Genomic DNA, 26,312 nt, shown 5'->3' with positions numbered 1-26,312 from the left:
AAAAAAGTGAGAGTGGACTCAAGCTCTTCTCAGTAACGGCGCCCTCACTCGCAGGCTCACGGGCTTCGGCGGGCGGCGCGCTAGGTGCCTTGTCTGCAGAGCCCAGCCAGGCCCCCAAGAGCCCCAGGAGGCACCAGGCCCGCTCTACCAACCAGGAAGGCGGAGGGCCCAGGACGTTCCTGGGCCTCCGTGAAGGAACGCCGGTCACATCTGTCTGGTCTGGGCCCTGGGCCAGTCTGGGGGTCACACAGTGTGCAAGCCCATCTTGGCCCTCGAGAAGCAGAGTCCAGTAGGGCCAGGAGGAAGCTCGGAGGAACAGGGACCCGATCCAGTCTCCCAAGGCTGTGGGGGTGTTAGGAACCCCACCAGCACCCACCCTGGGCCGAATGCCTACCCACAGACTGACCCAAGGAGCACTGCAGTGACACTAAGAGGAAAACCAGGTCTATGGTACGTGTTTGTGGCACTGGGCCTTATTTGCCTTTAGGCCAGAGGTCATAAATATCAAGTTGGGGGATCATGACCAGCTTTATTAAAAACCAAAATAGAAAACAGAGGGCACCATATGTAGTAAGGGTATCTATTCCCTTAAACTTTCATTTCAGCTACACGTGCTTTAGTGTGTGTGTATGATTTCTGATGGAAATACTGTTGAGTGGCGTGAGTGGCGTTTCACAAGTTTGAAAATAACTTGTTATAATTCTTAGGATAACCTCATAAGGGTAGTATTAATTCCATTTTACAGGTGAGGAAACAGAGGCTCAGAGAGGTTAAGCAACCTGTCCAGAGTCACACAGTTAACAAATGGCAGAGCTGGAATTCAAATCCTACCCTACCACTTTGGAGCCCACATTTTCTTTCTTTCTTTCTTTTTTTTTTTTTTAAGATTTGTTTATTTTGAGAGAGATAGAGAGCGTATATGAGTTCACGTGTGCATACTACTGGGAGGAGGAAAGGGAGAGAGAATCGCCAGTAAACTCTGCACTGAGCATGGAGCCCAACGCAGGGGCTTGATCTCATGACCCTGAGATCACAACCTGAGCCAAAACCAAGAGTCAGATGCTTAATTGACTTGAGCCTCCCAGGTGCCCTGGAGCCCATGTTTCCAAGCACGCACTATCATGGCACAAGAGACAGAGACTTTGGTTCAAGTCTTCCCTCTGCCACTTCTCAGACATCAGCCCTTGGTCAAACCACTTCTCCAGACATTGGTTTCCTTATCCACACGAAAAGGAATTCAGGCTTCTGGGTTCCTTCCAGCTGTCTTTTTAAAAAATTCTACACAGGGTCTTCCCCCACCCAGCTCCGTCTCTACGTCCCGGCAATCACCTAATCCATTCTCCATTCCGAAGATGTTACATAAATGGGATCACACAGTATGTAACCTTTTGGGATTGGCTTTTCTCGCTCAGCTGAATTACCTGCAGATTCATCCAGATTGTTGCATGTATGAATGGTTTATTCCTTTTGTTGCTGAGTAGTGTTCTACTGTACGGATGTGCCATTCTGTTAGCCGCTCACCTGCTGAAGGACAGGAAACTGGGCTGTTTCCAGTTTGGAACTATTACGAATAAAGCTGCTACAAAGATCTGTGGACAGGTGTCTGTTCCTTGAGAATAAACAGGTCTAACTGTGCGCTAAATGATGAGCACATGCTTAATTTTCTAAGTTTTCTAAAGAGGCTGTACCATCAGATGTATTTTTAAAAGCTCCTTGGGTGGGTCTCACACCCAGCCAGGGTAGAGAGCCACTTAGGCTCCCACATTTCCTAAAAGGGTTTTGAGAAACTCTAAATCCCCTTTTAATGTGACATCTAAAAGTCATCCCTAGGTTAACAGGTACAAAGAACACAACAGGTATGGTGTAGAAGCCTCAGCTGTTTCTCAGTTGTAACACTGATGTGACAGATTTATTAGGTCATCCATTTCTGTGGATAATCTCTCTCTACTCCGTGTGATATCTAGTTGGCTAAGCCAACTGTCAAACCCATCAGAGATCATACTTTGCCAGGGGGAAAAAAATCTCACTTTCTTTCTCCAACTCACACATACATGTTAATATGCCCCTATATGACTACCACTCACTTCTAAATCCTAAAATGGATGGATGGATGGATGGATGGGGAGGAAGGGACCACCTGAGTCTCTGCGATGAGTTGCTACCGGAATAAAAATCAAAATCAGATCCTGTCCCTTTCAATACTTCTTCCCAAGACTCTCATACTTCGTTGTCTGGGGATGCCAGAATTCTGGACTCACAGCCTCTTGACGCATCTGAGGATGGGGATGTGCCCCCGTAAACCCAGAGGAAAGGTGGCAGGGGACCCGGAGAGGAGAAGGGCACAGCGTCTCCACCACAGACCCCATTCTCAGAGAGATCCATTTTAAGAGGCGGCCCCAAATGGAAGAGCTGGGACAGGACTCTTGGAAACGCTTCCCCCCACCTCAGGGGTCTTCAATGCACCTGCTTGAAGACTACTGCTCAACAACACTCCTGATCCCAACCCCCATCCCTGCCCCATCCCGTCCTGTCTCCCCGCGCCTCAGGGACTAAGGTTTAGTCTTGGCTCCTCATCCCTGCGGCCCGTTACTCTCCTCCTTCAGGGATGGCACCAGCACATGGTAGATTCAGTTTCGCTCTTTTCAAAGCAAAGACTCTGGGCCCTGCGGGCTCCTGCCAGAGGCGGTGCAGATCCCAGGCAGTGGTCCACACACCCCTGCCGCCCAGCAGCAAGAACCCTGGCCCTCCCCACTACCTAGCACCGGCACCTCTCATCCCGCCTTCCCTCTTGCAAAGTGTGGATCTTAAAAAAAAAAAAAAAAAAAAAAAAAAATCTCCCCTCCTCATTCCTGTTTCCTCCTTCTCTTTGTCTTGGGCCACATGTGCTGAAACAAACCTCGGCCAGGGCCACAGCAATCTTCCTATAAGTGGTTCCCGCGAAAGCATTCAAGAACTCTGCCTCCAGTCACCAAGAACGCCACCTAGACAACGTTCAGAAAGGGTGGTACCACCTGAACGGTGGTACGTAAACCTCAAAGGCACTGAGGGCCTGCAGGCCAGCTCATGGCTATGTGCCGGGCTCCGGCGCTTCCAGATTCCTCCGCTGCTTTCCAGCTCTGACAGCAGAGTCGGTGGGACAGAGCACCATATGACTTTGAAGTCTAAAAAAATTTACCGTCTGGCCCTTTAAGAAAAGTTATACTAATCCCTGATTCAGATTAAAATCGGTACTTCTAAACCTCTTAGCTAATACCAGTCTCTTCGATTTGGATCTTAAGTTTCACAAAATTTCCTAGATGTTATTTGTAGGACATGGAGAGAAAGATCGGAAGCATCAAGCATGTATTCACCTACTACGTAAGGGAGGGAGGGAAAGAGTCTCCAGGATCGCAGCCTGTAGAATCCAGCAGAAGCCCACGATACACCCTGGTACGGGCAGGATGCCCAGGCTCTCGAGGTTCTGAGCAGAATGTGATGTCTACACTCTGCTCAGGTGGGTATGTGAAAAGGGGGAAGCGGGGAGAAGGGGAGGGAGGAAGAACAGGGGGCAAGAGAAGAGACTAGGCGGCATCTGGCAAGGCACTGAAGAAAGTCGAGAGATGAGGATGGGGCCGGGTTCTCGGGAGGACGTCCTGTCAATTCTGGGACCTAAGGACGGAGCAGGGCTCAGCCACGTAAAGAGCTGGGAGGGGGGATGGGTTTTGGGAAGAGCAAAGAGAAGAAACAGCTGAGCAGGCTGCTGCGGAGTGCCCAACGAGGGGGAGGGGGTAGAGCCAGAGAAGGAGGGCAGGTTAGGAAGGGCCAGACCCCACCCCCACCCCCACCCCCATTACTGGAAGCTGCCACAGGTCTCAGAACAGAGGAATGGAACTGGTCAGACTGGCTTCAGCGAGAGGCCTCAGCTGCAGCCAGAAGAAAGCACCAGATGGAAGGGCTGCAGGAAGATTCCCGAACTGCCGGGCTGCACCTCCAAGACTACCATGAAGTGTGGGTGCCAAGACCGAAGACGCTCATACTTAGGATGACCTGACCCGAAGCAGATGGCAGTGGAACGACTACTCGGCCCAGGTCAGGGCACCGAGCCAGGCGAGGAAAGCCCGGCTCTGACCCCTTCTTGCTGGGCTCCGAGCGGGCTCACAAGCCAGCAGTGTGGTAGTTCCAAATGCCCAGGACACAACTAACCTGGTCCCTTCCTGCAACAAGAACAAATCTTTTCCCTTACTCTACCTGCTTCTGTCCTCCGACTCATGTACTTGTTTGCAAATCTCAACGTCCTGCAGAAACCCTGAGGCTTCCAAGGGTTCTCTCTCGTTGACTTAGGAGTTGAAGCACTTTTAAACAGGCCCAAGTAATACCTCCAAAAACTTCTAGGGGAGTGACCTTCAACGCTTGAGAGGTTAAAGAATCCAGCTTTCCAGGAAAGTTAGAAAGTTCATGTTGCTAAAGAAGTGATCTGTTGAACTTCTGTCAAAAAATCAAAACAAAACAAAACTAAAAAACCCCCAAGCCAAACCAAACCAAACCAATGGAAAACGGCAAAGCTCTGGAAAACTATTGCTCAAAAAAAAAAAAAAAAGGGGGGGGGGAGTAATTCCTGTTTGTTGTTCGTCTCTGCTTTTCTAAACTCTGAAGAACAGCACAGCTGTGACCCCTAGGAAGCTGTCGGGTAACCATGAACATCACTGTCCTTGACGGGATCTGTTTATTCACTATTTATTTATCCAAGAGAAGGGGAATGGCCCAGTGACCTTATTATCCCTGTCAGAAGACAACCGCGGCCTACCCTGAAAATGCTCCAAGCGTCCAGAATTCTCTCTGACCTCCAATGGCACATCGCCGATGCCACAGGTGGAGACCAACTTGGAGGAAAACAATTGACGTAACTCTGTTGTTGGAAAGCCGCACAACTGGGGAGGATTAACTACTGTCCTGCCCTGTGTAAAAAGCCTGAGGGAAGTTTCTCGTTCTTCACGTAGTCTGCTGTGTAAGATGGAGAGCTGGGCCTGGACGGGAAGGATCTTTCTCAGTTCTTCCCCACTCTAACTGGGCTTCATATTTAGAAGGAAGAAAAAGAGAAACCGTGTTCCTTTTCTGATTCTAAGGGCTCAGTCCCCCAAAGGCAGATACAGAAAAAATTATGGTTCTCAAAACAGAGCTGAAAATACACCACAGGATAATGAACTAGAGTTCCAAATGAGATTCTAGAATTTCCTGTGACTCCCTAGCTACATCTGCCTGCTCCCGAGGTCTCTTTCTCCATAAACTCAGAGCCTTTTATGAATGTCTTTCAAATGGGTGTGCAGCGGATTAATGGGAGGAGGTCAGCCCAGTGCCCGTGGTTTCGTTTGCAGATATCTAGGTGCTCTTTATGCAAAGGGCACAGTGGTCGCCTGTGCTGTGCACACACGGGTTTTACACTTCCCGCACGCAGGGGAGCAAGCAAGGCGGGGGGCTGTGAAAGGTATTGATCGTGATTTCTGGAAACAGAGGGCCAGAGGGACTGTCCATTACCGGGGCATGTGCTCAGAGCCAGACAACTTAGTTTTATTTTTATATCGATGTCCCATAAGAGGAACCAAAGCATGACTGCCCTGAGAAGGTAAAAAGGTCACTCTGCATTACAGTTTTTCATGTCGGCAAAAACGCAGATGGTACAATCGGTCATATTTCTTCTAAGAAATCACTAACACCAGTCGAATACAAAAAGATCACAGGGCAACATTCTGGAATAGTACTTTAAATGGTCCCCTTAGCTCCAGTGGCCCTGGGTTAGATTTTGTGTGTGTGAGCCCATAAACAGTCCCTTTAAAAAGACAAGAACTTTTACACCCAGAAGAGCGCAGCCCCCTAAGACCTTCACCCTGTGACCCCATATGATTATTCCAAAAATGTTAGCACATTTAAAAACAATGGCAATCTCCCCTTTAGGATTCCCCAAGAAATGTGAGAAACCAGTCATTCCACATTACATTTTTTTTCCATGTACATCAAAACACGCACTTTTCCCGGAAAAGAAAATTACATGGTATCTCCTGTTGTACATCTTGATTTTTTTTCCCTTTAATAGTACGTCGTGGAAATATGTGCACACACATGTGGTTGGGCACATGTGCAGAAGGACAGAAGACACAGACCCCCCCGCTGCACGCATATTCACGTACAAACCAGTACATTTCAGATTCCCTTTCATAGCCATACTTTGTAGGACACAAAATGTGATCAAGGAAGTCGTTCTCTGTACACACACATCTGACAGATAGTCTTTGCCAAGGTGTTGGTGACAGGCCTTTCTAAGTGGGCTGAAGAGAGTAACAGACAGAAACCAGCGAAGTAACACACGAATGAAGGAAAGACCAGCTCTTGTGGGGAGAGCCTGTGGGGAGAGCCTGTTGTAAATGGCAGTGGTGAAAAACTCAGCAGACAGACTGTAAAGAGGTCACCACCCCCTTGGCCCTTTCTTTAAATCAGGATGTAGCCACAGCTTCTTCAGGGCCGTGCACCAAATCTTAGCTTTTCTTTGGAGTAAAGTGGGAACTTCAATTTCCACTTGAGTATTTGAAGAGCGGAGGGCTAAATCAAACAGAATTCTTGAATCAAATTACTTCTGAGCTGATGCGCAAGGACCAAGCGAGTCTTTTACCCTAGAACCTGGGTGAAAAACGTTCCCGTATTATCAAGGCAAGTAAGAACTCAAATGCGAGAATCGCGGAGAAAAATCATCCCTAATATGTCCCCTCCACCATTCCTCTTCAGAGAGACGCTGGAGAGAGCTGTTAAGGAAATGGGTGACACCAACTCCAACTTAACTGGCAGGTTCGCTACCATCTGAAAGGCAGACATTTTACTGCGACTTACCTCCATCATCCAAGGGCCGTTTCTGTACTCCGTATCCATACACTGAGGGGTCCACTAGAGGTGTGGAATTATTCAAGTGAGGAACTGAATCAATTTTAGCAGCAATCTACAGAGAGAATCAGATTTAAATGCTCAGTAACGAATCCTGGCTCCATGTGAGGGAGAAAGAGGAGAGTCCTCTTAAAAGGCCTGTTATCCCATTTCTCCCCCTGACCTAGATTAATGTAAGGCATTGCCACCAAGGGGACAAACACTTTCCACCGCTAACTGAATTTTCTTTTGGCCTTAACAATGTCTTTAGGAATAAAATACTTCCAAACGTTTGTCTTCTACAAATTAGTCTTAAGCGGTCACTTAAAATACAGGTATCCTGCATTCTATGATGAAAAAAAAGGAGGCCAACAATATTAAGAACTTTGTTCAGAAGCTTTTATCACAGGGTTCCCTTAAGAAACAAGCTCCCCGATACTATTTAAAAGGCTGTGTTTGCTCAAACATGACAACTTGTTAGGAAAACATTCATCCTATAACTTCAATGCCTATAAAGTGATGATGTCATCTATGGAGAGCTAAAATAGTAAGCTGCTCCTCATTGGAAGTGTCCAAATAGTGGGGAGATGACTATCCACAACATTTCAGAAGGATTCCTGCACTGGAGAAAGGGAGACAAGCTCTGAGAGCTATTTCAATTTCTAGTATTTATCAGTTAAAAAAAAAAAAAAAAAAGATTGTATAGCTATTAAAGCATTTTCCCCCAGAAACAAATGCTATGGGGGAATTACTTATCTACTTTGTTCTCATTGGAAAATTAAATGTGATCTTCATGGTACATCAACTCTTTCATTTAATCAAAAAAATTATTTACAGCCACTGCTCTTGATGTTAGTCCCTAAGTTAAGCGTTATAAGTAGGTGGGGAATAAGGGGCAGACCGAAGGGCTGTCCCATGAGAGGGAGTGTTCAGTGGTAGTTTTTCCGAGCTTGTCCAAATATGCCCAGAAATCTGAGACCTTCTGGAACCAACATAAACGACCTTAAACATGTAATGTCTTAAACAAGACATAAATGTCTTACACAAGACAATCATGATACTGAAACCCCAAGGCAGGGCTTAAATGTCAGGGATCCGGGGTCAGGTCTCTCTGGTTTCGTAGTTCTGTGGTGTTGGACAAGCCCCTCTTCCCTCTGCATGAGATCCTCTGGGTGTCCCACCACCAGCTGCAGAGCTTGGGGAAAGCTAACAACATACTCTCAACACAGAGGAACTTTACATCCTAGAAAGCACTTCACAAAGAGCGCGGCTGTTAAAACAAGACAACTCATCCAACCAATGTCGAGGGTCTACTATGTGCCGGGCTCTGTTCCAAGCACTGGGGTTCCTGTGGTGAACAAGAATACCTAGGCCAGGGGGCACCTGGGCGGCTCAGCTGGTTAAGCGTCTGACTGTTGATTTCAGCTCAGGTCATGATATCAGGGTTAGATCGAGCCCCTCATCAGGCTCTGCACTGGGCATAGAGTCTGCTTAGGCTTCTACCCCGCCCCCCCCCCCCACCCCTTCCCCCCCCCCTTAAAAAAAAAAAAAAGGAATAACCAGGCCCCTACTCCAAGTTAGCAGTCAGTGGTACTAGAGTAACAGGTACAGAAGCTAACCGATAACTGATCATTTCAGCAGGTTATAAGCATTATGCCAATAAGAGAAGACGATGACATAGAGTGCTTTGGAGAGCAGATCAGGGAAGGCCACTGTGAGCACATGAGGTCGTGTGATCTAAGACCTAACGGCTGAGGAGGAGCTGACGATCCAACAGTCTGAGGGAGCACTCCAGGTAGAGGGAACATTCCAGGCAGAGGGAACAGCCTGTATAAAAGGTCTGAGGCAGGAGCCAGCCTGGTAGGGATGAGTCCAGAAGACAGAAGTCAATGTCACAAGAGTGGGGGAACTAGATGTGTTCCAAAACACAGGCAAGGGCCAGTTCCCTAGGGCTCTAGGTCACGGTAAGGGCTTGGGTTTTATAGGAAGGGTGACAGGAAGCAACTGCGATGCGTACTAGGGGAAGAAACATGTTGGTTTATGTTTTTAAAAGGTCCCCTTGACAAGGAAAAGACATTCTAAGGGGACAGGAGTAGGAAGACCATTTAGGAGACATTCTAGGTCAGGGCTCAGCAAACTATGGCAGCTGAACCACTTGCTTTTGTATAGAAAATTTTATAGGAATCCAGCCACACACATTTTTTGGTGGAGGAACTGCACCGAGATCATATGGTACACAGTGCCCACATAGGTCATTTACTATAAAGTCTGTGGGTCCCTGTCTAGGCTAGCGATGATGGTACCTGGATAGGTGCTTGTTTAAAAATATTATTAGTAGTAAATAATTAAACTATCAAGACTGCTGATAGAAACCTAACTCCTATATCCAAGAGGCCATTTTCTCTAAAACAAAATACTGTACAAGTCTTGCCTAACAGCATTCTACCACTGACTTGTAATCTTGCTTTCCCTATTTGTTTTGGATAAGTTTATGGGGGTTGGCTACTTACTTAAGATGCAAAAGTTACTTTGATGGGCCCAGCTGGTAAAGCAGGTAGATTAAAAGGAGAGAACACTGCCTCTGCTTGTGCCCCATGGAGACTCTTTCATTTGCTACAATAAACTTAGTTGTAAATGACTGATGGGGGGTTTTTCAGGATTGTTGGCTGGTTTGCTTTTAAAGATGACCCAAAATGTTCCCAGCAGATAGTGAAGATGACCCCAAAGCACAAAGAAAGGGGTACAAGGGCACATGATTATTGGTGGAGTCCCCCAAGAGCGGGTATGCCAAACCACACGAGACACAGAACCCCAAAACCTCAACTCGACACACATCAGGCATGCTCCCTGCTCCTTTCTGATACTTCTTTGCTTCTAGATCTTTTTCCTTCTTTCCAAAGCAGCTAGAATGTTATTCCTGAGTCTCTGGCCTTCCTTCTAACTTACACAGTATGTTTTGCATGTTGCTGGAATGTCATTTTTTCCCAAAGCTGATATGCTAAAAATGTTACAATAGTTTCCTGTTCCTGAATTTGATTAAAGGCTGAGGCTTTCAGATTTGTTCTTAAGTCATGTTTACTTCAGTTATCTATAATTTGGGAAATTTCCACTAAGAGAAAAGCAGTACACACTACTGGTTAAGAGGTGTAGCTCTGAAGTCAACCAACGGCATTTGAACCCTGGCTCAACAAATGTTAAACAGAAGTTTAACAACTGTATCATAATTTACACTGTACACATAATATTCTGTAAAGAAACAATGTATTCTTTCATCCATACAAATGCAACCTTATTTTAGTTTAGCTCCACTCTGTGGAGCCTGATGCAGGGCTTGAACTCAGAACCGTGGGATCGAGACCTGAGCTGAGATCAAGAGTCAGATACTTAACCAACTGAGCCACCCAGGCACCCCCAGCCTTAAGAAATGATTTTAAATGTCCACCAAAATGAGTTAAAATTTAGTGTTTGCTGCGTGCTGGGCATTCTGCGAAGAGCAGAAAAATAAATATATATTTATTTTTTATATATTTATATATATTATTTATATATTTATAATATATATTATTTACATATTTTATATATATTTTTATAAATATATATTGATTTTTTAGAAAGTTAAAACTTTTAAAAATGGTTTTTATTTATTTGCAAAAAAGAGAGAGAACATGCTCTCGCACAAGTAGGGGGAGGGGCAGAGGGAGGGAGAAGCAGGTTCCTAGCTGAGCAGGGAGGCAGATGCGGGACTCCATCTCAGGACCCCAGGATCATGACCAGAGCTGAAGGCAGATGCTTAACCAACTAAGCCTGAGTGAGGCATCCCGGGAAGCGCATCTGAAATATTCTATCTTATTTATTCCTCACAATGACTTTCTAGGAGGTTGATACTATTTCAAGACAAGGAAGAGCGAGGCTTAGAGCAGCTGAGTGCCCCGCACACTGTCACACACTTCCTAAGTGGCAAGAGGCCTACTGAAGCCCAGCCTGCCCAGCTCTAGCCTACGCTATTACCCACAGCGCTAGGCACATCCCCTCTCCCACCTAATACTCTATTAAACATTTTTCATTTCCCAAGGACTTAAAACCTAATGTTTTCCAGGGCACCGAGCTCAAGCAATTCCCCACACCGTAACTGATTGCTCCGAAGGGCAGCTGCTTCAGGGAAGTGAGGTACATTCTCAGCTAATAATGGTGTAGGCCAGAAAACAAGTCACTGAAGCCAGGACACTCCAACCAAACCAAGGCCACTCCCTTCTTCGCCCTGAAGGGACTCTGCTACTGATTTTTTAACCACTCGATTCCCTTTCCCCCCTTCTTGGGGGGAGGCCAGGAGGAAAATCTGTTATCTCACTACCTGTGCTATTTTAGGCACCATAATAGATGAACTACAAATCAACATCACACGTATTTGACCTCGACTTTGAATAATTAGTGGAAACAAGGAGGAGGGGAGCACTGAACCAGGAGTCAGTCAAGGGTCCTGTTTTTCCAGCCAGCTCTTCCAGTGTATGACCTTAGGCGAGACTTTCAGTGGCCTTGTTCCTTGGGGTACTCACCTGTAAAATGCAGGGACAGACTAAACCAGTGTTTTCCAAAAAGAAGTATGCAGGCATTTTGGGGAGGTACATGGATCAATGTTTTTAAACTTTGAGAGCGTGTGTGTGTTCTACGGCTATATATGTTTTTTTATACACACACACACACACACATATATAAATGTTTCTTACTGTTACCTTCTATGCAAGGCAAAGTTTTCACTTACAATAGTGATTTAGTTTCCTTTTAAAAATATTAAGTAAACAAACACTGAGGGTTCAATGATATGGCAGAAATCGTAAAGGTGCTACACACATCATTAAATTTAGGAAACATAGTGATTAATTATTCCCAGTGCACATTTTTACAACTAAAATTCTCTGACAAGTTTCTTTTTCTTTTTTTTTAAAGATTTTATTTATTTATTTGACAGAGAGAGATCACAAGTAGATGGAGAGGTAGGCAGAGAGAGGGGGGGAGAGAGAGGGAAGCAGGCTCCCTGCTGAGCAGAAAGCCCGACGCGGGACTCGATCCCAGGGACCTGAGATCATGACCTGAGCCGAAGGCAGCGGCTTAACCCACTGAGCCACCCAGGCGCCCCATCTCTGACAAGTTTCTTAATTGAAGCAGTTTGCCTTGTAAATCCGAAGAGGAAGCTCTGCGTATCTCCACAGCTTTACATTTATTTAAACATTACACTCCACAGAAATAGGCAAAGCCATCTGAATGCCAAGTCACCCACGTCCCACGTCCACACAATTAAATATAGCTGCTGTTGATCCTCACGGATTCAGCAAACAGAACACTCACATGACCTCCTAGGGAGCATGAACCCAACTTGCTTCCAGGGAACCTCTGCTCCACGGTCACTTGAGTGACCCTGCCCAGGCCCTGGAGAATACAAGGGCTTGACGGAAGGTGTCTGCTACCCACGGCAGAAGACACAGTATGTTACCTGCGCAATTAAGCCCAGGCGCTGAGATCACGTCCCAGATGGCAGGTTCTAGGATCATGGTGCATGGGAACAAGTCCCAGTTCTGCTTCCTACTGCCTAAGAGGTCCTAAGAGGTCACACTGCAGACAGTCGTGTGTCAAACTTACTGCACACTTGCTAAGTGCCTGATGGTGTCCTCAGTTCACCTCCATGGCAACCTTATAAAGTAGCTACTCTTCTCGTTATTGGGGGACCAGGAGCCCACCGCCTGGAATGATATCCACGGGGATAATGAGACAACAACGTAAAATACCCAGAACAATGCTGGGCACATGCTAAGAAATAAGAAATGTTTGCTATTTTAATCTTTTATTGAATAATAACAGGAAAATACACAGATCCTAAGTTTACAGCTCACTAAATGTCCCAAACTAAAATACCTGTATCAACCAGCACTGAGATCAGGACACAGAACATTACTGGGGCCCCGAAGTCGGCCTCGCGCCCTTCCGCCATCACCTCCCAAGGGGAACCTCCTAACTTCTAATATTAGCTATTAAAAAAAATTACAACCACCAATGACCTCCATTTTCCAGATGAAGAAACTAAGGCTTAAAGAAGTTAAAAGAACTTGCCCAGTCGCTAAGCTAGTAAGTGGCAGAACCAGAACTTGAACTCACATGGGCTGAATCCAGAGAGTCTTTTTTTTTTTTTTTTTTTTTTAAGATTTGAGAAAGAGAGCGAGCGCACGTGCACAACCAGGGGGAAGGGGCAGAGGGAGAGAGAGAAGCAGGCTCCCTGTTGAGCAGGGAGCCCGATGTGGGGCTCGATCCCAGGACTCTTGAGATCATGACCTGAGCCGAAGGCAGAGGCTTAACTGAGCCTCCCCAGGTGCCCGAATCCAAAGTCTTAATAAGCACTTCACTGTACAGTGACCCCGCCTTATCCACGGCAGATATATCCCAAGACTCTGGACACCTGAAATGGCAAATACCAACCCGTCTGAGTATTATATTTTTTCCTATACGTACATGCCTATGATAAAGTTTAACCTGTAAGTTAGATTAACGATAACTAAAAATAAAGTAGAACAATTATAACAATATACTATAAAAAACTGTCATGTGAATGTGGCATCTCTATCAAGATATTCTGCACTCACTCTTCTTGTGATGATGTGAGATGAGTGCCAGAGGGGCTGTGAAGGGGTGTTAGGCTACCTTCTGGCAACATGTCAGGAGCACGATCAACGGCTTCTGGACTTCGACTGCCCACTGGCAACCGAAAACCTGGAAAGCAAGGCCGCAGACAAGGGGGACTACTGTACTACCCTCTGGGGGCTTTGTGACCATCAAATGAGAGAACATATATGGAAGTCCTCGCCTGGCATCTAGCGCAACAGGGGCTCGATGAATGGCAGCTACTGTTATCAGAAATGGGGCCCCAGCTGATCTTGCCCTATATACTGGCATTGACCAGAACAAGGAATTCTATATGCCAATCAAATAAGGCACAGCTCTCCGGAGAAGCTTTTTCAGACAGCTTCATGCCACCAACATTTGGGCAGAATTAAATATTCCCTTCTTTATGTTTGCAAAGCACTTTATAAACTATCTCTAAACCATGTAGCTCACTGAGAAAGTTACCGGTTAAATTGTCTCCCCGCTATTGGGAGCTCTCTGCACGGTAGACCTGTCTCAATCCTCAGTACCGCTGGGGCAAAGGTTTTGAAACCCGGAACTCCAGGGCTTAGCTTTACAGAATTCACAAACCTCCTGAAATTACATACAAAACTATTTAAATGTTCCTGAGGGAGGTTGAAAGTTTTCAAGAGTTTTAAAAAGGTCCATGTTTCCAAAGTCAAAGCACAACTTCCCTAATGCATAGCAAAGTTCTCGACCCACAGAAGGTACTTTTTAAGGGTTTGCTAAATTTACAGTGGATCTGGAGAAGCCCACCTGAAGGCAAAATGCTACGATGACCGGCGGAGGCTTGAAGCGGAACACTGCTCCCGCGGGACCTCCAGAGGCCCTGAAGAGGACATGTCCATTCAGTTTGTACCCTACGTCCAAGCTAATGCCACCAGCACCCCCTGGATGCTTTGTTCAGATTCTGATTCCTCAGAGACGGAAAGTGACCCAGCTACCCCTGCGAAGGAACCGAATCCTCAGAGCGCAGAAAACAGTGATCCAAGAACAGCTGTGTATACTAACTGCTAGTGAGTCTCGAGAAAATGGCTTTATTTCCCTTCGGCTCATCATTTTCAAATATAAAATGAGAATCAGAACCCTTGTCCTATCGCACCTGTCTGTTGTGAGGACTAATCCCACGGTAGGATGAAACCAGCCACAAATCTGTTGGTCTTATCTTTGCGCTGGCCCAGCATCCAGGCAAGAGGCCCCGAGGTCAGCAGATCTTCCAGTAATGGCAGGCAATCCGAATCACATCACTACTTCTATTAACACGCTCAGTTTCGCAAGTGATCTGCTATTAGCTGGTTTGAGGATAAAAGTACAGTTTCTGCCCCTGAAAGAAATATTGGCTGCTCTTTCCCAAGTGTCTCTATAACAAAACTCTAAATGCAAAACATTTTCAAGAGACATGACTTTTGACAGAGTAAAAGGATTGCACAGAAAAGATGGGCGGGGGGGGGGGGGGGGGGTTCGAAAGGATCCCCAAAAAAACATAATGGAAAGCAAAATGCTGTGGCCATTTTTTTTTTTTCCTCCAGATCCAGCTAGATGACAGCTCAGAATGTTCAAGGGCTTGAAGGAACTATTAAGATTATCTAGCTCAACGTTTCCTGAAATTTGATCTGTAGAATGTGACTTGGTTTTATGAAAAGACAGTATGAAATTACATAACTTCAGGATATTTACAACACCCATCCCAAACTCCTATAGGACTTGATACACACAAGCATATTAAAGGTTCTGAGAAGTCCTGCATTAAAGAAGCTAATTCACCTTTACTTGACCCTGAATTCCCCAAACGTATCTGTCCATTACACCTTTCCCATGGAAGATGCACGAACGGCCTGTAGATCAAGTGTTGGGAATGGCTGACCCAGCCCAAGGTCAGATAGCTACTTGCAGGAGACTCAGGTCTTCTAAATCTCCCTAAACCGTTCTTTCCATTAGAAATTTCAAATAAAACCCAGATATGGCGGACTCGCAATTCGGAAAAGGACAATGGGGGGAGAAAGCTGTTGATGATTAGGCATCCCAATGGCATCCCAGAGAGTCAAAGGGGCAGCTGCTACTCAGCTCCTGGGGAGTACCGCCATTCCAGATTGTGCCAGCAGTGTGGCCAGATCTTTTCTTGAGAAGCTAGAGAGCTCAATTTTTATGCGAAATCACTCTAAGTATTGGCACTGTGTGGGTCAAAACAAAGCATGCCTGCTGGCCCACTGTGAGCCTTCTCCAGCCCATGCGCCACTGGTTTGAGAACTCTGGTCTAGGCAAATTTGGATCTACATAATAAATGGGACTTCAGGAGAAACCAGAGTCTGACGCTACATTTGGGCTATCAGATTTTAAAAAGAAAGATAAAGAAATTTCCGATGAAAAGGAGAAAAACTGCAGAAACAGACAGTGGAACGTATTGTGCGTTTCCTATGCACTTTTCAAAACCAGATAGGCAGTTCAGCACTTCCATGAAAGCTGTGACCCAAATGGGGTCAGTCACGTCACGAAAACCCTGTAACAAGGACTTGCTCTTTATAGGGGACTCTACCGGGTCCTATCAAAGCAAAGATACAGGAGCAGCCCACAGATTTCCTGCAAATGTTGGTTTTCTTCAAGTGTTTGAGAAAGCAAAAATGAATGCACGTTCAGGAGTTAGTCCCTCATGAATCGATGACTTGAGCTACTTGAGCTGGGTGTGTAGGAGATAATCTTGGTGGCATACAGCTGCAATCAATGGAGCGCTCAGCACATATGCCATGAGTCAGAAGCATCATGTATTAGGGAAGCAAAGGCAGTCTCTTTCAGGGAGTGACCAAGAACCAATGAACAAAGGCTTTTTCTTTTAAAGGTGGATGCACATTCTCGTAAAAGCAATTTTGTGCGTGTACAAAGCACACACGCCAAATCATCTACCGCTTAGGCTCAAAGCTTGAGACGGCAGCGATGGCAGGCATCTGCGGAGAACCAAGGACATTCTGAGACCCCACGCCAAGAACATTTCCCAAAATAAAGTGCCGGTGACAAATGGGTTCTAGGCCTACAGAACTGTCAACAGATTACTTCCCATAGATTCTACAGGGGCTTGGTCACAATCATTTGGGTGCTGAACCACCATGATGCCCAACTCCAACTGGCACCCGTCCCACTGTAAATACATTGTATTTATGTGAAGAATACCCCGGACTTGTGCAACACAGAAGCACTGACTGGGTCTAGATCAAAATAGGGCTTAAAGTCCTGAAAAGCATTAGCAGTTAGGCAAAGCAACTTCTTTCTATTTATGTGATGACTGGCAGACAGCTGGCCCGAGGTGGGGAAGGCTGCCGGGCATCTCCAAGACACTGGTGTTACACTGTCCTCTTGGCACACGAATGTGTGCACTGCATGCCGGGGGCTACTCAACCACCAGCAGCGGGCTCTCTGGGAACACGTTTGCTTTTAGAGAAAACAAACCAAACAGAACAGAGTTGTACCTACTTCTCCATAATCTCCATGAGGTCCTCCAGGAACCAGGGTCGGTCAGGGTAGAAGTGCACTGTGGCCACAAAACAGGACGGCCTAGCGTGTTCTGGCTTTGAGTCCACATCCCACCCCTCAGAGGACCCCGACCTCTCTAAACGATGAGTTTAAAAAACATATGTTTGCTGATCTGCCAATGACGTGGAGAACGGGACGTGTTTTTTTTAATTCCCAGCACTCTTAACTCTTTATCAATGGGACTGAATCAAACCACATTTCTACACTTGAACAGTTCCCTATGGAATGGCTGCATCATCCGTTTGTGCCAACCACTATTAACTCACTGAACTTCACGCTGCTGCAGAAAATTTTACATTTTATGTGACATCTTCGTAGACTCTCTTTTGATCTAGAAATACCACGCTCAGAGGAAACGGAGAGTAACAGCTGGTTCCCTGTGTTGGAAAGAGTCCAAAGGATATGCAGGAGGCTTCACGAGGCCAGGCAGGAGGCTAGTGGATTAGGTCCTGGGCTCCACATACCAGACTTAATAGAAACTGCAGGTTCAAATCCCAACAGGGTGGATTTGGACTTGGTTACGATCTTCTACATAAACTGAGCACAAGACAGCTTACTGCTCCCTAACAAACTTGTGAGGACTTTCTAGACTATTGTGGGTGTTTATGAGGGCACATAAAGGTCGGGTCGGGGGGGAAAGCTTTGCAATCATTAAAATACAGAAATACCTTATCTTTTATTTCCAGTTACTAGAGAGGGAAAAAAAAAAAAAGGCACATTTCTGCAACATGCTGCATATACAATGAAGTAGGACCATCATCACCCAGATGCCCCAATAATGTGAGACCCAATGAGATGAGCTTTACTATAAGGCATACAACAGTTCCAATTTCTAACATTCCATTCTTGCCCAATTCAAATCTATACATAAACCTAAAATTACCCACAAACCTGTTTTTTCTTTAGTTTTTAAAGGCCATCAAATCCTTGGAGATAGTATCGACCACGAGCTGTTAATATTCAGAAGTAATACACTCACAGCACTGTCTCCATTGGGCTTAATACTGCTCCAGTCAATGGTGCATTTCAGAGCTGGGAACATTTCCAATGAAGTTTTCTTGGCTAGTAGTAAACACCACTGCTTCAACAATCCACACTGGGTCAGCCACTTAACAGAGGGTCTCCCTCCCTCTTGAGCAGGTTGTCCAAGAATATGAGTTCAACCACTGGCTCAAGAGAAGCAGAAAGTCTTCTCAATGGTTCAAAATTCATGTTATGTTCAACTACAGGCCTTCTGCAAACTGAGGATCTGAGCTCTTTAGGGCAGTGACTATAATTCTTCCTGGATAGAGAAGGCCAACAGGTGATTGTCACATATCAGCACAAAGCGAAAGCCATTACATATTAGTAGCCAGTGAGAAACAAGGTTCAGGACCCTGTTCTGTAGAGGAAAGCAGTGAAACACGCCGGCAAGCAGAGTGGTGCAAGGGGAGCTGGATGGCATGTTCATCCATTACAGCCACTGGTGGGCTCTGAAGTCTAAGTAAGATGGATACTCACTACTGTACTGGTTGACGCCTAGGCAGTAAGTAACAAGTCAAGTCATCGGAAACAATTTTAGGTGGAACCACAGGTTTGGAAAGTTCTGGGATCCAATATAATGTCTATAGGAGCATCAGTATTAAAATGAAAAGTCAGTATCTGGGAAACAGGTAGGGTTCCCTCCCCTGGAATACTGGAAAGAGATGTAAAGACCATATCTTCAAGCGACCAAGTGGAGACCTTCTTCTAATACAATGAGTCCTGTGGCTTTCTGTTAGGAATCAAGCAGTTATTAGTTACAGCCCAACTTTTAAGGTGTCAGTTAGTACGCCTACAATTAAATAGGAAGAGATGATAAGTATAAGACACTCAGAAGCAAAGGTTTAAGTGTCAGAGGTAACTTGTAAGTTTTACAGGGGATAGAACAACATATTTCTGCTCTAAGCACCATGCCAGAAGCCAGAGTATTTCTGGCAGGTCCCATATTCATTCTCCAGGGAGGTATGCAACCTCTTAAAACCCAAATTATTTAAACTCTGCCAAAATGCACGACACTGTCTGATGGTAAGGCTTCACTGTTGGGATGAGTCGGTATCACATTCTCCCCGAGAGAGGAAATTATTGCCCATAAGAGACTTCTACGTCTTGTGGACCACCCACACTTACTGAACATCTTCCTCTCTTCCCTCTCCAAGGGTAACTTCAAAAAAGTAAAATACCCTCGAATTCCTGCCACTCCACCCTCTGAATACAGGAAGTTCAAAAACTATGTTTTCCAAGTTTTAAGAAGCTACATGGCCTGAGACGGCCGCTTTCTGTCTACACCCCGGTCCTCACGGTGAGCTCCCCAGCCCCCACCCCTCGCGAACCTCAGAAGCCCACGCTGGGCGCCCTGCACGTCCAGCCGGGCGTGGGGGCGCGGTGGGGCCAAGCGACCCAGGCAAACCCTTTCCCAGCGGCTGCACTGAGAAGAGCCGCCCGACAGGCTGGGCCTGGGCCTCGCGGTGGTGCCTTATCCCTCGGCTCCTCCGGCTGTAGAAGCCCCAAGAAAAGGCCGAGCCCCGGAGAGGCGTCAGCCCAGGCTGCCTCTCGCCCCCAGGCCCGACCCCCTCCTCCCCATCGGGCCCGGCCCGGCCCCGCCTCGGGCTCCCGTGCTCCCGCCAGCCGGCCGCGCCCTCACCTGCCGGACCCGGTGCAGGGCGTCCACGAAGCCCTCGGCTTTCATCCCCACCGGAGCGCTCTGCCCCTGCACCAGCTCCGCCATTACCGCCCCCGCCGCCGCCGCCGCTCGGCTCCCCCGTCCGGCCTCCAGCTCCGCTTGGGGACCCGTAGCCGGAAAGGGAAAGTCGCCCCACTTCCGGCGGAAGGGAAGCGGGGAAGCTCAACGCGAGAGGAGCCGTGTCTGTGGGGCGGGGTCAGGGCACGTGATCACGGTCTGGCCGGAAGTGGGGGCGGGGCCGCGGACGCGTGGGCGTGTCCAACGCAGGAGGTTGCACTCCGGCCTCCAGCACAGGTATCTATCTGTTCCCAGACCAGATCTGGGCCAGGCCCGTGGGTGATGTGACAGATCGTAAGGCTCGGTTATGGCCCGAGGTGTTCGGCTGTCGGCTGTTTGGAAACCCAGGGAGGAATGGTGTGGTTTCCCCAAGATCGCGCCCAAGCAGTCCTGGTTCTCTAAAAACCTGATCCTGGCAGCCCCTCCCAGGAATGGCCATTGGTTTGGCATATTGGGACTGAGCTCTTTGAAATGGCACCGTGAGGACCGAGGGAGACTGGAAGGCAAGGGGCAGCACCACAGAGTGTCAATTTCCCCAACATTTTGCAGAGAGTACAGGCTGGAGTTCTTCAGACTGCACCGAGGATGGGTTAAGCCATGCCTGGGGTTGCCTGGCGACACAGCTCTGGAAGGACGCTCCCGCTGGAAAGCCCTTACACATTCCTTCCCAAACCCTGGGACTCTGAGGAAACAGGAATTAGAACAGGACCATCATTGCTTCCATGCCTGCTGAGTCAAAACCCTACTGCAAGGAGGCCTCTTGGAATGCTTAAGTAACTTTCTCTTAATGGTACTAGCTAGGTATAGATACTGCAAAGCAAGTGCCGAAACATACTCGAGCTTTTGACGTGGATCTTACAAATGAGCAAACAAAACCCCCGGAAAAGGAAGGAGGCTTTGGGGCTTTGACACACATCTTGTTAGTGGCAGGTCCAAGTTGGGGCTCCCACCTTTTGATTAACAAGATTGCCCTTATGATTAATATTCCCCAAGTCCTGTGGTGCCAAGGAGTTGGATTTTAATGGAGAGTCATGCCAAGCATTTTATGCCCCTTTTGAAGTTAGGAAGGAAGATAAGCACTAGAAAGGAGATTAGGAGTGCCTGGGTGGCACATCGGTTGAGCATCAGACTCTGGTTTGGTCTCAGGTCTGGTCTCAACTTCATGAGATTGAGTGCTGTCTTGGGTTCTGCACTCAGGACAGAGTCTGCTTGTGTTTCTCTCTCCCTCTCTCTCTGCCCCTCCCCCTGTAAAATAACTGAATCTTTTAAAAGAAATAAAAAGGATATCAAGAAGTAAAATATAGTGTGATTTTCTTTGATGACCCTTTGTGTTAGCATGCTAGGAGAGCTTTGGGTTTTGGAAAGAAGTGTGAAGAATAAGTGGCCAATAATCAAAGAGTTGTTCTTTGTTTGTTAGTGATGTCACTACCAGACTGAGTTCCTTAGGACAGTGACTGAATCCTACTTTTCCCTGTGTCTCTAGAATTTGGCGCATACCTGCAAAGAAAACTTATTTTGAATTGTATAATGCCAGGTTGGGGTAATTCCTAGATTATGGTGAAATAAAAGAATTTGGCAAAACTGTAATGTTGAAGATTATCACTTTCAGACAAAATATTTCAACCAATGTAGGAAAGCACATTGTTGGCTGTTTGGCAGTTGCTGGTGAAGGGCTATCATGAGGCAGGATGAACCCATGTCAACACACTTATTTGTGACCCACCACAAATAGTGTTGTTTTAATTCTGTGTTCTGTTTTAATTCTGATATGTTTGTAAAACTCAAGGATATGGTATTAACTTTCAGGAATGGGGATGGTTCTACTGACAAAATATCATAATGTTTGTGTTTTGAATATTTTTTAAAATCAGAGGTGAGTATGTTAATTAATCCAAAGTCTAGCTGGCTCTCCCTATGAGTATGAATAACAAAAAGAAGGTTATTGGCCCAAACTTAAAGGCACATTCCAAAGACCACAGACTGCCTAAGTAGGAAGACAAGATTCTGATTCTCCCTCTCCTACTGGTTGAAAAACTATGGGCAACTCACTAATTTCTGAGAGTATGGAAGAGGAAGGTGACCCATACCGGGTCAAGTCCACTGTTATATGTTCTACTAACACACTGCCCTTCATCATCTTATCATTTATAACAATTGATTTTAAATCACTGTGCAATTATTTGTTTATTATTTGTCTCCTCCACTAGAATAAAATTAACAGTTTAGCTAGTTACAGAACTCTGGGTTGTAAATAATTCTTTAAAATATTGAAGACACCACTCACTGTCTCTAGTATCTAGTATTAAAAGTTTTATTGATGAAAATTTGATATACAATGAATTGCACATATTTAAAGTATATACTTTGATTTTGTTTCTCTCTCTCACTCTCTCTCTCTCTCTCTCACACACACACACACACACCTGTGAAGCCATCATTACTATCAAGGTCATGAATGTATATACCACCACCAACAGTTTCCTTGTGGGCCCTTCTGATTCCTCCATCCTACCCTTCCACAATTCTTCAGCCTCTACTCCACTAACCTCCCCAACCACAAACAACCACCAATCTGTTTTCTGGTACTCTAGATTAGTTTGTGTTTTTTAGAATTTTATATAAGTGAAAGTATACCATATGTACTCTTCTGAGTTGTTTTATACAGTGTAATTATTTTGAGGTTCATCCATGTTGTGTTGTGTATCAATACTTCATTCCTTTTCTTTTCCTGGTAGTATTCCACTGAATGGATATACCACTATTTATCCACTTACTTGTCAGTGGATATTTGGACAGTTTCTGAATTTGGCTATTAAAATTACATTTGGCGGGCACCTGGGTGGCTCAGTGGGTTAAAGCCTCTGCCTTCGGCTCAGGTCGTGATCCCAGTGTCCTGGGATCGAGCCCCGCATCGGGCTCTCTGCTCAGCAGGGAGCCTGCTTCCTCCTCTCTCTCTGCCTGCCTCTCTGCCTACTTGTGATCTCTGTCTGTCAAATAAATAAATAAAATCTTTAAAAAAATAAATAAATAAAATTACATTTGGCTTTGAGTCTTTATATGGACATACACTATTATTTCTCTTGGGTAAATACCCAGGAGTAAAATAGCTGAAACATATGGTAAGTGAACATGTACAGTGAGTTATTGTTTAATGGGGACAGAGTTTCCATTTGGGAAGAAGAAATAGTTCTGGAGGTAGATGGTTGTGATGGTCCTACAGCAATGCAAACATTCCTGGTGCCACTGAGTTGCACACTTAAAATGATCAAAATAGCCAATTTTTATGTTATGTGTATTTTGCTGTAATAAAAAATTTTGATCACCCTAGGAAATAAAATTTTGAGGAGTCCAAAAAGGAGGGAATCTGTTGGACCGATGCATGTCCTTAAAGGAATGGGATTGGCAATGGAGTAAGGCTGGCAAGTCAAGAAGTGCTCTCTCTCCATCTCTCACCTTGGTCACTGTCTTGTGCCTTTTTTGACTGCATCATTCCTTGTAGCCAACATGCTATTTCTTCTCCTCTGACTGGATGTTGGAATATTGAAGCAAACAGCACTGGAGTTTATACAACATTTCCAGCCACCTGCAGAGAAATTGAGGTTGTTTTTTTTTTTTTTTTTTTTTTTTTTACCTCAGGTCCAGTTTTGGAATCCCAGGGCATGATTCTGATTGGCTCAGAAAGGCCAGGTGTCCACCCCAAACCAATCAACTGTGTCCAGGAGTGGAGTTCACCATCCACCTTGAAGTTGAGGGACACCTGGGTGGCTCAGTTGGTTAAGTGTCCGTGGCTAAGGTCATGATCTCAGGGTCCTGGGATTGAATCCCATATTGGGCTCTGTGCTCAGCCAGGAGTCTGCTCAAGGATTCTCTCTCCCTCTCCCTCTTCCCTTCCCTCCACTTTCTCTCTCTCTCTCTTCTCACTCCCTTTCTCTCTCTCTCAAATAAATAAATAGCTTTAAAAAAAAGTTGGAATAGGAGTTGGAAAGGAATAGAATGTTTTCTAGGCAGACAAAACTCAGTGTCTGTTATAGAGTTACACAAAGAAAGAATTAGATTCATATTTGTTCATCATATTCCTTCAGGAGCTAAAATTACTCTTATCTCTTATCCTCTTGTCTTTTCCATCATCTTTGTGACTCATCATAGGTGAGCATTAGATCCATTTTATAAGTAGAGAAAGTAAGGCATAGGGAAGTCAAATGACATATCTAGATTCCCAATAGAAATTAGTATGTGTATTCCCAACACCAAGTATCTGGTCCGTAAGTGACATTGAAGTATACTGGGGGGATGAATCCCAATTTATCAAATCCTTGAGTATTATCATTGGACAGAGTTTCTTCCTGATGCTCTGTTAGAACTGAAGTGGTACCATTGGTTCCATCCAGAGCTCTTCCACTCTTTGCTGACAGTAGGACAATTTCTCTAGCTCATTATTCAGCTCTCACCCTGGATGGAGAGATTGGCTAGATATAAAATGTTAGATTGGGATAATAATTTACAAGGTATTCTGGGGCGCCTGGGTGGCTCAGTGGGTTAAGCCTCTGCCTTCGGCTCAGATAATGATTTCAGGGTCCTCGGATCGAGTCTCGAATTGGGCTTTCTGCTGGGCGGGGAGCCTGCTTCCCCCCCTCTCTCTGCCTGCCTCTCTGCCTACTTGTGATCTCTCTCTCTCTCTCTCTCTGTGTCAAATAAATAAATAAAATCTTTAAAAAAATTTACAAGGTATTCCTTCATTATCTTCTTGCAAACATTGTTACTGTTGAGAAGCCTGATGTTATTCTGCTGTATAATCCTTTTTAAAATTTCCCCCCTTTTCGCTGGAAATCTAGAGAATCTTTTTCCCCCCTCCAGTGCTCTAAAATTCCATGGTAATGTGTCTTTGAGTGGGTCTTTCCCCATCCTTTATGCTGGTCTTTCAATGTGGAAATGTATGTCCTTCAGCTCTCAGAAATTGTCTTGAATGATTTAATTGAGGATTTCCTCCAGCACTTTCTCTATTCATATTCCTAGAACTTCTATTATTTGGATATTGGACCTCCTGAACTTTTCATCTAATTGCCCAGTATTTTCTACTTTCTCTTTCTCTTTGCTCTTCTTTCTGGGCTATTCCGTCAATTTCATCTTCCAGTTTTACTGTAGCATTTTAAAAAAATTTATGCGGTCATGTCTTTAAATCACAAGAGCTCTTCTTTGCCTTCCAAACCATCCTTTCTTTAAAAAAATCACATTTGTTTCTTGTTTTGTGCACGAAATACATTTCCTTATCTCTCTGAGGATTATAGTACTTTTTGAGGATTGTAGTACTTTTTTAGAAGTTTATTTGTTCTGTATCATGTATGTTGCTTGTAGGTCTCTGTTCCCAGTTATTGTATGTATGTGGGCATTATGTCTCTATCTTTCATGTTACAGACTTTTCTCAGATATTTGGGAATCCATGGTGGTCTGCTCATGTCTCCGGGTAGGTGAGAATTGTGACTCTGAGCTTCTGTAGAATGGTCCAGCTGGGGTGTTTGTTGGACATCCCCCAACATCAGCATCTTCAAACTGCTCTTCTTGGGCTTGTTAGATTACCTGTAGAAAACTATCCAGTCCCCTTACTGGAAACGAGAGCACCTATTTTAGTTGAAGTTTTATTTTCATTCCTCTGGCTTTGGAAATGGTGGCACTGTGTCCATATTGTTTGCTATTATGTAGCAAATCTATCTAGTATGTATCCAGCATCAAGCACAGAGGATATGTTCAATGAACAATTATTTCTATAAATTAATGAATGAACTCTTATGGCAGTGCCCCATCATTTTCTTTTAATCCCTGCTTTATTATTTTGTGTTATGAAATATTTCAGGTATACGAAAAAGTAGATGGACTAATGTAATGAATGGCCATTTACCCAATATCAACATAAGAAACCAGCACTGCAGTTACTAGTGAAGAATGCTGTGTAACTCTTCACCATCTTACTCTATTCCTTTCCTCTCCAGGGATAACTGTCTTCCTGAATTTGGTGACTTGCATGCCAGTGGATGTTGTATTCTTGTGTGTATATATAGTGAGTGTTTTAAACATCATATAAATGGTATCAAGCATTATGTATCCTTCTGCAATTTGAGTCTTTTTTGTTTTTGGCCCCACATGTATTTTTGAGGTCTATCCAAGTTCACATATGTAGCCATATCTCAGTTACTTATACTCCATTCCACTATATGAATAAACCGGAAACTATGTATTCTTTCTCCTCTGGGTAACCATGTAGTTTCCTTTTCTCTGTTACAATGTTGCAATAAGTCTTCTCCGACTTGTATCTTTATTTGGGAGATTTTCTAGAATATATGCCCCAAGGTGAAGTTGCTGAGGGGCCAGGGTGAGTAGAAAACACGCCCCTTAGCTTTGCTCCATAAAGCCAAATTGCTCTTCAACATAGAAACTATATTCCCAAAGTAGGACATACATCCCATCAGCTAAAGATGAGCTCTTG

At 45.2% G+C, this 26,312-nt stretch overlaps 1 protein-coding gene across 3 annotated transcripts in view; it reads right to left on the bottom strand.

Annotated features, from left to right (window-relative positions):
- LOC111145696 (far upstream element binding protein 3) overlaps positions 1 to 19,903 on the bottom strand; it is a 49,728-nt gene extending 29,825 nt beyond the window's left edge. For all 3 annotated transcript variants that reach the window (XM_022500807.1, XM_022500809.1, XM_022500808.1), the window contains exons 1-2: positions 19,739 to 19,903; positions 6,856 to 6,961 (exon numbers count right to left, since the gene is read on the bottom strand). In XM_022500807.1, the coding sequence (XP_022356515.1) occupies positions 6,856 to 6,961; positions 19,739 to 19,822 (190 nt within the window). In that variant the 5' untranslated portion in view covers positions 19,823 to 19,903. The remainder of the gene's footprint in view (positions 1 to 6,855; positions 6,962 to 19,738) is intronic.
- Between the last annotated feature and the right edge of the window lie 6,409 nt (positions 19,904 to 26,312).

This window comes from Enhydra lutris, unplaced genomic scaffold (genome assembly GCF_002288905.1).
Source record: "Enhydra lutris kenyoni isolate GAN:26980312 unplaced genomic scaffold, ASM228890v2 scaffoldscaffold13, whole genome shotgun sequence".
NCBI lineage: Eukaryota > Metazoa > Chordata > Mammalia > Carnivora > Mustelidae > Enhydra > Enhydra lutris.
The sequence above is the reverse complement of the archived record's forward strand: the minus strand, read 5'-3'. Positions and strand labels throughout refer to the sequence as shown.